Genomic DNA, 14685 nt, shown 5'->3' on the forward strand with positions numbered 1-14685 from the left:
AACGTTTTTTTCAAAGAAAATATAAAATGTTTTATTCCATTGGGGGTTGTAGATACTCCATTATGGTGAAAAGAGTAGACTTGCACTGGGGAGAGAATCCTCAGCTGCTGGTGTTCAGTTCTGCTAAGAATCTAGGCAGGGGTGGGTGTGGGGGCTTGTCCCTCCATGATGGTTCCTCTTCTTACAACTCTTCCTTCTGAGGTTTCTGCTGCCTAAGGTTTTCACTAAGCTCATGATCGGTCATGGCCATCTTCCCAATGTACCCGTTTTGTTTTTTTCATTCTGAATAGGGGTTCTGACACTCAATAGTCCTCAGCCTCATTCTGTCCACTTATTATATAGTTTCAGGGTACTAGACTTGATGTAAAACCTTCTATGCTTTTTTGTCTTGATATCAGTGGATGCTATCTCCTCTTTTGGCCAGCTTATTATACCAGCAGGGTATCTGACAACCAGCAGGGTGCATGGATCTTGTTCTTCCCTGAGTCCTCAGGCATTGCCTTACTGTCTGCATTTGGTGGCTTTCATAGAAGCCTGTTCATAGTTTCTATTTCCCTGTGGTATTCCAAGGTACTTACAGCTGTCCTCAATGTCTGCAATGTTGCCTTCTGGTTGTTCCCACAGTTCTCACTAAATTTCCTCTTTTTGTTACATCCAACTACCCCTCTCTGATCTGAATGACATTCCAGTGTTGGTGTTGTAGTGATGTGGATCAGTGAATTGATGATATTGTTCAGTCCTGGAACACAGCTTGATGTCATCCATGTAGAGCAGGTGTCCGTAGCCAGTCTTGTTGATGATCTGGTTGAGGGGGTTCAGGCCTACAGGCCAGAACAACAATGGTGAATCCTGCAGTTGATGTTAACTCATGCAGCTGGCTCGAAGTTGGCCTTTCCACATTCCCACTGAATTCCTGGTGAAGGCTCTTGGGGTACTGCTGATCTTGTGTCATTCTAAGCATTTTACAGAGTTACACCCTTTTCATTTTCAAGAAACTTGTTGATCTTTTGCACTGATGATTCAACTGGGAAAGTTTAAGTCTTACCCATTCAATAGAAGTGCTATGACTGGGAAAAATAAATGGAATTTTTACTTTTATTATCAGGGGCATTCAGTATCCTGGCAGTTGGTATTATAAATTTATGCTTCCCTGGTGAACGCTATTGATGTTTAGTAATTACGAATTTGAATATGTAAACAAATTCAACAGTGAAAGATAAAAGGATGAAATATAGGAAAATAAATCAGCACCTCTAACTCTTTTACATTTCTATGCGAGAGGGTCTACATATTCGCGGAATAACAGGAAATGGAAATTTGCAAATCATTGTCTGATTTTTCTGAATATATTTGTGAATATTTACAGCTGCACAGGAAGGGAAACATTTCTCTTTAGAAAGCAAGTAGAAAAGTCATTTATGCAAGCTGTTTTTACCATCTTTGGTATTGTCTTTCTGTCTTCACTTTGAAATAGGGCAATGCCATAAACCATATATAAAAGACAGACTTAGGTTCTGGGTACATAACCCAGTGCCTTAAATCTGTATTCTTTCTAAAAATGGGCAGGTCTGGTTTAAAAGTCTTTTTGAAGTCGTAATCACTAGTTACTAGTCTAAAATGATAAAGAAGCGTATTCATGAGGATGGACATAATTTGTAAGATAATCACCCTTTGAGTGTTCACAGTCAGTTTCTCAGGCAGATCTATCTCTTGTTTGACACGCCTGGTTAAAAAAGACCAAGATACTAACAGCTAGTTCAAGGATTCACAATCAATGGGACGTCACTAACTAATAGGTGATATCATGATGGCTACATTCATCTGTTATTGCAGCAAGAGTCCTGACAGGGACTAGAAAGAGAGAGCAGATTTCTCCTATATTGGCTTCCCTTCATTGGCTTCCTGTTAAAGAATTTGAATTGAATTCAAAATCCTGCTCCTCACATACAAGGTCTTAAATAATCAGGCCCCATCTTATCTTAATGACCTTGTAGTACCATATCACCTTGTTAGAGCACTTCGCTCTCGCTCTGCAGGCCTACTTGTTGTTCCTAGAGTATTTAAAAGTAGAATGGGAGGGAGAGCCTTCAGTTTTCAGGCTCCTCTTCTGTGGAACCAGCTTCCAGTTTGGATTCGGGAGACAGACACTATCTCTACTTTCAAGATTAGGCTTCAAACTTTCCTTTTTGCTAAAGCATATAGTTAGGGCTGGACCAGGTGACCCTGAATCCTCCCTTAGTTATGCTGCAATAGGTGTAGGCTGCCGGGGGATTCCCATGATGCATCGAGGTTTTCTTCTTCAGTCACCTTTTTCACTCACTATGTGTTAACAGACCTCTCTCTTCACTGAGTTATACTTGTTATTAATCTCTGTCTCTCTTCCACAGCATGTCTTATCCTGTCTTCCTTCTCTCACCCCAACCGGTCGCAGCAGTTGGCCCCGTTTTATGTGTGCCTTGAACCTACTTATTCTTGATAAATTTGCGCATGATACGATATTACTCATAGTAAGTTTACAGCTACTCTGCCTAAAAGTGGGCCTAAATATTCTAATAGTGTTTTCCCTTCACCTTCTGTTTGTTCCAGTTTGTTTATATTTGTATCTCCCTCACATCACTGGCAAAATCTACGACATGGTGTTTTTAACTGGGACATCACGCAAGCAGATTCTGTGACAAATAAACTAAACACTGGCTGGTAATAAAGATGTACATCTCACCAAGGAAAAGACACGACTGATAATTCACCCTTCCAGTCCTTCCTCAATCTATAAGTCATTAGAGAGAAGGGCAGATAATACTTGCAACAAGTCTTAGGTATGAAGGAATTGAAAAGAGAACAACTGACAAGTGTGACCTGCTATCGGCTCATCTTAATGGAGCTCCAAGTGCCACGTGTCTTGGCTCATATTGTGTTGACACAGAGATACAGGCCACCATGTGCTAGATAGCATCAGATTATAACCTGGTTCTTTTGAAGACCTGCTTTCCTTTTTTTCATCCACACATTTCCATTAAAGCCTTCTGGTAAACAGGCATTTTTCTTCAGATATTCTTTAAAAACTAGATTTACTGATAACTTGTTACAGTATGCACCACTATCTGTCATGGAGGTGAATGTGGCTGTCATTGTTGTCCACTCTTTGTCTTTGTCTTTTATTTTCCTTTGTCTATCTCTGTCTATTCCCAGTAGGGGTTGTCACTGTGGTATAAATTGTCAGAGTGGACCCTATCTGCATCTGGGTGGGCTTTTAAGCCAAGCCCATCAGTTAAGCGTTCATTAAAGAGGTTCCTCCTGAAGCTCCACGGAGGAGTCCCAGCCTTTTACCCGACTATGATTTACTGTAACTGTTGCCTTGTTTCTGAGTTAAATGCATGGGTTTGTTATTGTTTTCTCTGGCTGGTGTTTATGTGCAGTACAGTGTGCAACCTTTTTTGTTCTTTTAAGCACGCCACACATAATCTATTTGTCAAGATATCGTCTGAGGAGATGCAGTGTCTTTAAAGCTATTTCTTAGAAGAGGTGAGTCAAGCCCCAGAATACCACCAGAGCATCCGTTTTTGAGATTTTACAGAAGAAGCATGGTTGAAAATATGCTCAAATTCTCTGTCCTGCAAGAGGAAAATGCGGCACTCTGTCAGACTCAAGGGATTCCCAGCAGAGCGTTGCAGTTGTATCAGAATGATCAATGTTAATCACTTAATCTCTCAGTGCTTTTAATGTGGCTGATTTCTTAAAGATGAATGTAGTAAGGTCCAGCATACCTGAATTACTGTGAGGAGTGAATGTGCTGGAGCTCATCTCATAAACTACATGCTCAAAAGATGAATGTAGTTTCTGGGTCTTAAAAAAGAAGCCAATACGCAAGTGCCTCAAAGCTGCACTCATTCGAAAAATCAGCAGGCGTTGATCCTGTTATTGCAGTCGGGCTGTTTAGAAGTCTATGGGAACAGAAGTCCTTAGCTCCCTTGGTTTGTGACCTCAGTACATTTTATTCAATCATGATGTTCATTTTATAATTATGTAAAAGGTTAAAGGGAGGGCGTACACTGTGATCGGCATGTTTCTCACACTGACACAAATGTGAAAGACTTTTACAGCTGCCAAGTCCATCTTTTATATACAGTCTTTGTCTCAGGACCAAGCGCCTTGACCGTGTTTAACCTTGAGAGTAGCTGAACTCTGCTGTTAGATCGGTTACAACAGTTATTTTGTAAAGAATGATATGCAGTCAGAGGAAATATTATGTTTCCTTCTAATATTAGACTTCATGTTAAATTTTTGTTGTTTCCTATATGCTTTTTAGGAAGGCAGGGTTAAAGTTTGATTAAGTTGCAGCAACCAACCTCCTTGGGTAAGGCAAACAGCCAACCATGCATATGAGAGTCATTTATCGGAGGCAGTGACCATGGTATTTGATCCCATTCTTCTAGCTTTGCTCTCATGCAGCTTGTGCATCAGTGTGGTTGAAGTCGATGAAGGGATTTTCTCTTTTCCATTCTCATTAACTTCATTTACCTGCACTTCCTCTATTCAACGTTTTAAAAGTTTGCATTTATTTTAGCAAAGATTGTGTAACTGTCAGCCTTGACAATACTCTAGCCAGATGAAAGAGCCTTTTCTAAAACTTGCTATTTGTACAGCACATGCATGCATATGAGGGTTTTATTGTCCCATAAACATGGTATGAGCAGTTCTCCAAACACAACTTATTAAAGAAAACAGAGATGCAGATGTTTGCAGTGCCCTATGGTGGTGCCCTCGGGAGACGATGTAGTATGAAGAGCGCAGACAGGGCGCACGGAGCTTGGCTTGTCTAAGACCTGAGTTAGGCTCATTTTTCACATTGACACTTTGTGGGGGCTCTCTAAGCTACTGAATCCACATTGTAGATGTGTTTAATATTTGTTCACGAGGTAAGAAGGTCTGCTCTTTGTACACTGCGTAAATTGATAAGTTGGCAAGAGCAGCAGCTGATGGAGGGCTGCGTCCATGAGGCTAAAAGTGGGCTTAAAGTTCTGTAAACAAACACACGCTCTGCTGTCTCTCTGATCCGAAATGGACCTCTGAAAAAACCCCAAAAAAACCAATGCAAAATCTGGAACTGCTGTTGTATTCTTCAAACACTAACATGGCTTGAGTCCAGTTCTCGGCACCACGGAGGAGTTTTCAAACGCAAACACTCAAATGGCTGTTTGCTGTGTCTTTCGTGCTCGTTCAAACTCAATTAACTGAGCTCCTTTAGCTGTTACAGCTGACTGAGGTGGCAGCGACAAAGTCAAGTGTTTTTATTATGATGTGCACAGACTATGAGTTTTCATTGTGTCTTTTTCTCTTCAAAAGGGAGGTGACCCGGGAAGAGATGTCATCTACTGGGGAATGAAGTGTGAGCCATGAATGCAGTGAAAAGCTCTGAGGTCCACAACGGTCCAGAAGACAGACGGTGTCCTGGACAGCTGCAGCGGGCCACGCAGCTTCATGGAGACAAGGAGAGGAAAAACCACGTGTTGAAGAAACACATACAATCAAGAGAAAGCAAGAATGGTGAGCCCTTTCTTTCCATTTGAAATCCTTTGCTCTTTAGCGACTTAAGTCCTAGTATATCATATTTGACACATACACTTTTTGAGAGTTTTCTATATCATCAGTGTGATTTTCCCCCCTGAAAACCTAAATAAATTGCACAATACATTTTTAAACTTTTCAAAAAGATGTAGCAAAGGTGATACAAGCTAAAACTCATGTGTGGAACTTAAAATCTGATTAATTAACGCTCAATTTTCAAAAAAATTTTCTGACAATTATTCCATGGTTCAGGCATTAAAGGGTTAACTACCTTAATGTTATCCACATTAAAAAAACCCTGTCCATCAAACTAAACTGACTGTTCAAATGCTGTTATATGCTTGATTTGTGTCTATCTTTTTTTAAGTAATGACGGTTGATTCTGTTCTTCACTGCTGCAGTTTTAGGTTGAAATCTTATTTTTGCACTCTGAGATTTGGCCTCCTATGTGAACATGTGATCTTCTGTTGTAGTCGTTTCAAATGAGAGATTTTCTTGTCTTTATTTATGATTTTTTGGGTAGGTTGTATTGGGCAGGGCTCATTTTAAAATCTCTGTGATATACAAAAAAGCACTTAAACTGAAATGACAGTTTTAAGGGCTTGCACGAAAATCTTCCTAAAAGCTGAAAAATGATATGTCTCAATATAATATTCTGATTATTTTAAAACATTTCCAAACATTCTCAACAATCTGTTTTTAAACTTTTGTTTGAATGAACTATTTGTTGTTTACAAAAAAAAAAAAAAAAAAATCTCTAGTGTCTATCCAGATTAAAATCTGAATCTTGTTTTTACTTCCCAAGCACGTTTCCCATAAATGGAATTTGACTTTTAGTTTCAAGTATCCTAGTTTCCCTGGATAATGCTACACAGCACTCAATGAAGCTAAGCAGAGATAAGCAAAGAAAATCATACGGCTATTGTGTATGTAGAGGTGAGTAGCTATAAAAATTGATATATCCTGTATAAGCAACAGCATGCAACTCTGCAAACAAGTCAAACAGTTACAGTGGGTTGTGTATGCACGGTCCAAAAGTGGCATAGGGCAAAGCATGCTCGAGCAGAAACAGTTTGGAGTGTCTGTGAAGTAATTTAATAGATTTATTCTAATTGTAGTGATTTGATTCGATTTTTTTTTTACTGTATTCTATTATGTTTAGGGTTTTGGTTTTGGTTTTTTTTGTCATTTCTTTAGCACCATTTTTCTATTAGTGCCTACAAAAGTAATATAATATTAATATTAACAATAAAGTCAATAATCAGGTGAAAAGGTTAAGTATGCCAGTCACATCCTCAGAACAATCCTCGAGGCCAAATCAAAACAAGGTTATTTGAATATTTTAGGAACTAATGATTAAATATGTTCTCAGCCCAGATCAAGCTGGTGTATATGTCGCTCACATCACAGGGCTGAAGGTGAAAGTGCCTGAGGAATCTTATGATTTAGGTTGGTATTTTTAGATGGAACTATTCCTGCCATCTCTCAAAATAGTGAGAGCAGCGCAGCATTTCACTTCAAACTGCTAGACCCTGCAAAGTTTTCCATGATGTCATGGGTGGCGTGGGAGTGAAGTAATTGAAGAGGGAGATGAACAGAAACTGGAATCTCCTCAAATTCACCCATTCATTTTATTCCCTTATTCTTCAAGTCAGCCGGTAGACGGGAGGAACAAGAGAAGCAAAACAAGCGAGGAGCCCGAACCGTTGCTCCTCGTGCTCCTGCCAAAGACCAGATGACAAACGCAAATGAGTGATAAGACTGTCACTGGCATAATGGCCCCTTTTTCATTTACACGGTACGAGTGCAGTAGACACAAGATCCTAGTCAATCCTAATAATGAGCTCAGGAGGCGTGTATAATGTTTTCATTTTAGCACTGTGACTGAAAGTCGGGCTTTTAGCCTAATAACAATGTTTAAATTAGACAATCCACATTTTTAAGCATTTACATGCAAAGGATCTGCGTCAAATGTATTGAGATGAGAAGATTAATTAGACATTAACTAATTGTAAGTTCTTGCCAGTGTTGATAATGGATTCTTTTGAACCTCTTCTTGACTTAAAACCTAAATGCAATAGTTGGTCTTACTTCTGCCATAAAGCTCAGGCCCAGCAGGGAACAAATGTTAAAACTTCTCCTCACATAAATGAAAGAAGTGAATAAAAAATAACTAAATACTCATAATCAAGGATTTTATTGTTTAATACAAAACAAAAAAAGCATATTGTGTCATTTTTATTGTGAAAATACGACTCAGGAGACAAACACACAATAAAAGTCAAAACTGTAGGTTATGTGATGTTCTACTGATATGACAACTTTTAAGGAAGAAAATGAATAGATAAATAATTTACCAGTTTTATTTTAGCCTGCACTGATAGAACATCAAAGAGCTGTTCATGCTGTCACATTGTAACATGCGCTTGAAAACCTAGCTGAGTAAGAATAGTCTAAAAATTTAAATTGTAACCACCCAGACTCAGCTACAGTAATCTACTGGACTACGTGTAATATCTAGAAAGTTTGCATTATCAAAGCAAAATTGGTTTTAGCACTGCAATAGTCTACATGTCTAAATCTGTTTATGTTGTGAGTAAAATATACATTTTAAAGTTACAAATGTAAAAAATGTTCAGTTTTGCCTCCCTACAAGGAAAGCTCCATCCAGCAGTCGGTGGGGAGTGACCGTGATGTGCAGACTCAGTTGCTGAACGTAGACTGATATTTAGTTTGTAGACTCTTACCTCATCACTCCCCACAAGGGAAACTCACCACGGCAGCGAGTGGGGAGTGACAATAATGTGCAGATCCAAGAAAAATGCAGCTGTAGTATTTTGTCTCTCCCCACTAGGAAGGCTCATTACAGCTACGAGTGGTGCATGTCAAAAACATGGTACACGTTCGACTTGAATGAATGATTTGCTATCTGGCTTCTGTCCTTGTGAATGGAAGTATAGCTGATGCTACACTTCCAGGATCTGGCCTTGTCACTTCCCAGTACGGAAAACTAACTACAGCTGTGAGTAAGGAGTGGCAAACCAACGTGGAGGATGGGATGATATTTCTTCTCATTCCAAGAAGATGAAATTTATAGTGTGCCTACACAAAACTGGCACCTGCGTGTGTGTGCGCGCATGTGTGTGTGTGTGTGTGTGTGTGTGTTTGTGTCAGATAAAACAGTAACTTGGAAATAAATTGCCTCTTTTAGAAACTGCAAGATTGAAACTTGCAGTTGCCCTGATGTTTTTTTGCTCAGTTGCATTTGTGTTAACACTAAGGCATCAGTGTCCACTGCTTACAAAGATGTGTAAGAGTCCACATGATGGCATTGTTAACACAAGTTTGCCATTAGAGGTGTTACTACTGTACTGCTGCCCACTTACACTTCGAAGGCTCGCTCCTTGTAGAATGGGCAGTGTTCCTTTTGGCTTCATGTTTTCACATTCATGTAGTTTCTCAGAAAGTGCATTTGAGAATTGGTTTGTACCCTTGTAGATAAATTCCTGCATGCTCATTGTAAGCAAACATGCAGTCAGACTTCACCAGTCTTCTTTGCTAGCAGCAGTGTGTTTCCTCAGTCAAAGGTGGCCCCGGCACGGCTGTAATTCTTCACCGGGTCTAATATGAAAACACAGATCTGTCTGATACAAATCTGGGCAGCACTCTTTTCATTTAGTGAGGTAAGAGTTGAGGAGAGGTCCGACTGGGTAAGAGGGTTCTTTGGCAGCTCGAGAGTCTCAAACACCTGCAGTAAAAAAAACAACTGTTATTGCTCCAGTCTGGATTGTTCGTGCGGCACCTTCTTCCCTGAAAGCTGAGTGGATTCCACACTGATTTGATGGTGGCCAGAGTTACACAGATTACTCTCATCTGGAGGAGATTAGTCAGTGATGCTGATAGACATGATCAGCCCGACACTTCATCATTTCACGCAGTTAAACATCAGCCCTGCTCTGCTAGCTTGTTTTTGTAGTGCTGTGCCCTTAAACTGACTGAATCATTTTCATCAGAGAAAATTAGCTTTTTTTCTGATTATAGACAATCATGCAAACCCCATGCCGGCAGGTAAAAGTTTGAACTTTTAGGTTAGCAGACACAAAGGTTTGAAGTGATTGTAATGAACGGACATTAGCGGAGACATGATAAGAGCTCCATGTTCTGTTAATTGCACTCTGGTTTGAGGGAGACAAGAAATGTTTGCCTTTCTATTCTCATTATCAAAAGCATTTTCTGCAGCTCTGCCAGACTTTCTATCTTAACCACCATCAGCATGAAACATCAACACCATAACAAAAACCAGCATTTCTTTCTTTTCTTTTTTACATTAGGCAACAGGTGGAATGTGTGCCGATGCATTTTTTTCTGCTATTGTTTCTAGCTCCTAATTCATCCGTGAAATTACTCAGATGTTCATTTATCATGTGAGCAAAGCCGAGAGCAACAGGCCCCGAAACAAGAATCAGTTGATGGATAGAACATTTTCTGTGGGCAAATATTACCTCAGTTTGCACGGGCTGTAAACACATTTATTATTTATCAAACCAGTCTGTGTGACGTGATGAAAAACCAAAAAGGAGATTATGAAATAAATGCTTGTATTCAAGGAGAATGATAAATAAAAAGAACACCCCCCTGAATTGACTGTGTTTGTAGTGCCGACCCAAGTTTGTAATTGGTTTCATATTTAGTTATACTACAGTACAACGTATGGAAAGGTGTACCAGGGTTCTGTGAGCTCAGACGCATAAATACATCTCAGTTACTTTTGTTGCACCTCCTTGTGCCAAGTTTTCTGACTGGACATTGACCGTTAATTTTTTTTTCTTTGCAAGCTTTGAAATATCCATCTTCCTGAGCCAAGCGCTGTTCACCTATCTGGAATGTACAGTTAAAATTGCTTTGCAGCTTATATAAATACAGGCACGGCTGTTGTAATGTAGAGAGATGGCAGACCCTTGTGTGGAGAGCGGGCAGCTCTTAGTCACAGTGCTCTTCCAGTGAAGTGAAACGTGGCCTTGTTAGCTTTCATGCTGATGTCTTTGTGAGTGTGTGTCTTGGTGCTACCCTCAATCCCTGACAAGTGATTAACAACACATCACTGTATTTCTATGATGCTTGACGACAAACTAGCTGTTCTCAGGACACTCGAGCGCACATCATTCCTCTGGTTAGTTACAAAGTGGCAGTGTATACAAATTTTAAAAGATAATACAGTAATCATCAGATACTGTGTAAAATATGCAAGACCAAAATTTTGTGAAACTGAGAAACTGTTATTTTTTTCCTATAATGGCACAAAGTGGTGTTCTGTAAATTTGTATTGAATTTAGAGATGAATTTATTCATTTATTGTCAGGATGTGTGTTTCATTGATAGCAGTTTTGGTATTAGTCACTGCCTCATCGCTCACTTAAAGTTGCTATAGTCATATTTAAAGGTGCTAGAATTATTACTGCTATATTAACAATGGATTGTATGGCTACATGAAGTGTTCACCCATTATTATCCCAGAATTATCACTCTTCATGCAAGCAGTGGATCTGGGAAAACTCAAATGTTTAACAGGGCCTGCTTTTGAGAGTTGGTGGAGAACAAAGCAGAACTAAAAATGCCAACAAAAATAACAACATTGACATTTGGCCTTCTTTTGGCAGAGACCAAATTCCAAATAAAAGTTAATGCAGCAATGCATTTGATCATTATGTAAATAGTTTTGCTGATAAGTTTCTTTTTATTTATAAAAGTGTTGCTTTCACGGCTTTTTTTCTGCTGCCAGAAATGTAGGTTTAGGGAACAAATGTAATTGTGTAAGGTGTTGTTTAATGTCATGTGTTTTGCTACAAACTTGTGTGGATGCATGAAGGGCAATAGGATACTTTGGTATACAGCTGGAAGAGTCAGGAATCCACTGACCTTCCCATTTGTAGGTAACGTGCTATACCACAACTGAGGGCGAGGACCCAAAAAGAATAGAGGGGTCCATGACCGTCTTAGGGGAGTGTCCCCTCTTGGGGGACTCTCCACCAGTTGCTCCTAGAACTGAAGAAGCTTCTTGGCTGAGAGGTGAAACGTCTTCAAGAAACTTAAAGGAGTCCAGATGCTTTTCTTTCCAAGCTCCTTAGACTACGATGACCTGGATGACTGAGAACCTCATTCATATTCTCTACAGGGGGTTTTGGTTATGAGCCATAAAATCCAAAGTAGGGCTATGACATGGTGAAACAATGGTATGTGTCCTGATATCAACCTTGTTTTAATAAAAACACCCTTTTATTTGCAATATCACAGTAAAGAACTACTCTACCTACAAACAGCAAGGAAGCACTGTATCGTATTTCATACACAACACAAACTGAAAATAACTGTTATACAGCACAACCATAATGAAATGATTAAATTTGACATGGTTGGAAGTCTTTTGTTGTGGAATCTGATTAGCAGTGTAGGTTTAGTTCCCTTACTGGACAGTAAATGGACTGCTTCTGCTGCTAAGCACTCAATATAAACCACTCACCTCTACACTTTTGCTGTGCTTTTCTGTTAAATATTCACACTGCAGTGGATGAAGCAGGGAGCATCCATCGGCGTTGGAGCTGCCAGGAATTGAACCACCAACTTTCTGAGATGTAGATTTAGTAGATGAGCTGCACTGCCTCCTGAGCTAAAGCCGACCCTGTTGTTGTGATTTGGCGCCATATGAATAAAATTGAACTGAAATCTTGTGAACAAAAAAAGATTCATATCAAATCTAAATTATGAAAAATAATTTAAATTAATGGCTGCAATGTATCTGAACGTATTCCTAAATGATTTATCAAAAGATGATTGATTCGTTTGCATCTTCCACACAAACATTTAATATGATTGTTTATTGAACATCAAAAACACAGTGGTTCCATATTTAGGCAGCAAGAGGAACGATATTGTGTAATCTCATTGGCCGACTCACATTTGGACAGTTTTCGAGAGGGAGGATAGATGTTATTATGATTTCATGGCTCCTAGTATTATGAAAAGGATTTTCAGATTTGAAGCTACTGTCCACTGGAAACAAAAACTCAGCTGGGCGGCTATTAAACTTTCCATGATTGTCACTAATATGCGCTGTGGATATGAGTAAGGACAAATGTAATATAGAAGGAATTAAAGGGCTTACCTCAGAAAATTCTATTCAAAGTTTTCATTATTTGTTAGTCTTCATGAAAGCAAGCAATTAAAAGATCATCAGTCGGCACAGATACCAGGCTGTTTCGGTCCAAATCTTTAAAAGCTTTGCTTGAATTTATAAGGATATGGTAACACAGTACACCAAGTAAGAGAGGGAAAGCGTCCTATAAAACTGCATTATAGAGATATAAGTAATCAGTGCAACACCACATGATTTAGCACTCTTAAATGAAGAACAACACTGATACTGATCTAATCGCTGGTTCTCTGTAATTACTCATTCATCAGCTGTTAGCAGGAGTGATAAAGACCATCCAGGATTATCTATCTCTCCAAAAATCCGGAAAAGATTAGGTCATTGCATCCACTGAGCTATTTTTAAAGCTCTTAACGGTGGCATATTAAACAAAACGCTTAGAAATTCAATTAAGAAACCACTCAGCCACAATGACCTGAAAATAACCCAGAGTTATTCTAAAACAAAGGCTCTGCCGACCAGCCGCTGTGCCGCTTCACATGTGGGTTGGAAAAAGGAGTGCTTTAAAACCACAGATTTTTAGGGGCTGTGGAGATTAATGAAGAGTTTCTTTTTCCAGGTGTTGTATTGTGGATACAAGAGCTTTGGGTGGTGAATTTTTACCAAGGCTAGAAATCCATGTGGTAGAAATGAAAACAGTAACACAATATACAGCTCTGATCCGGCTCACGGCTTAGATGCGAGAACAGGAGGGCATTCCAGACTCGAGAGAAAGGATGCAAGGAAGGGATCGTTCTCAGATATCGATCACATGTACATTCATATTAGTGAAAGTGCCATGAATTCCCGAAGGACCTCTTTGACTTCAGGGAAGTGTTTTAATGGTTTTCACAACCCCTTTGCCCTCAAACCCTTTAATAACACAGTTGGACACCCTGGTATAAATATCAATAAAGGAGACATCTTAGTCCATCCTATAATTTTATCCACATGCGTCTGTCATCATCAGCACTTCCAGGGGCTGTTAGTCATCTTCTACTGCTTTCATTGGCAGTTTAAAGCTGCCACATGGGTTTCTGATTTTAATGTAAGATGACCCCCAGCCTGACAGTCTGTTAGGCATGAACAGAATTGCAGCTCAACAGTGAAAAAGCCAAACCCTTCTGATCGCTTTCTCACTTTGAAAGAAAATTTACAAAACTAATCATTACAAGACTAAAGTACAGACTAATTAATGTGGATAAAATGGACAAAATTGAGCATTTGTCCATTCCTCTTAGTTTTCAGAATTTAGATTTATTTTACTGGGCTAAATTTTGAATTAAGGCGTTAATTGTAAATGTGCACTCATTACGTTTGCTGTAGATATAAGGGAAAATTAAGAGCTAAACAAAGCTGGGGCAACAGTTTGCTGACCTGCGATGACCATGCAATAGCAGATTATCCCAGGTTCAATTGGGGTTCACTTTAGTTTCATGGTTGGGTGTTGGCCCACAAGTCCACAAATGAGGACCGACATCACTCACAGCATGCAGAAAGACAACAACACAATACTGAAAGGAAGCGCTTGTTTGCCAAATGTGGATACAGTGTTTTTCTGAGGGACCTGTGGATACCAGGTTTAGGATATTACCATGTGTCTTTGGATGAGAGAAATTGCATCTGTGTATTAATGACTGTGCACATTTTTTAAAGATCCAGTAGATGGGGTTTCACCTTCCTAAAGTAAACTGGAGGAAAAGAAGTTCTGGTGTCTCACAACTGTGACAAGAAATAAAAACATCCTGTAATGCTTTGGTCAAGCAAGCACAAGACCAGAGAAAATGTAAATGACAAACAACAACAACAGAAAGCTACATATAGAAATTTGTCCAACTAACTCTCTGTGATTCCTCTAATCAGTGGTTGCTAGTCTGTGTCTATTGTGACTACTGTACAATGATAACGTTTTTACAAGCTTGAAAGGTGCAGAC

At 39.4% G+C, this 14685-nt stretch overlaps 1 protein-coding gene across 1 annotated transcript in view; it reads left to right on the forward strand.

The window, feature by feature from the left end:
- The first annotated feature begins 5393 nt into the window (after nucleotides 1-5393).
- Nucleotides 5394-14685, forward strand: part of myocd (myocardin) — a 56837-nt gene continuing 47545 nt past the window's right edge. Inside the window, exon 1 of the mRNA XM_085360353.1 lies at nucleotides 5394-5544. Within this exon, the coding sequence (XP_085216479.1) occupies nucleotides 5394-5544 (151 nt within the window). The remainder of the gene's footprint in view (nucleotides 5545-14685) is intronic.

The sequence above is a fragment of the Diplotaxodon limnothrissa genome, linkage group LG8, assembly GCF_057381915.1.
Source record: "Diplotaxodon limnothrissa isolate DT_005_m linkage group LG8, D_limnothrissa_male_GT1.1, whole genome shotgun sequence".
Classification (NCBI taxonomy): Eukaryota; Metazoa; Chordata; class Actinopteri; order Cichliformes; family Cichlidae; genus Diplotaxodon; species Diplotaxodon limnothrissa.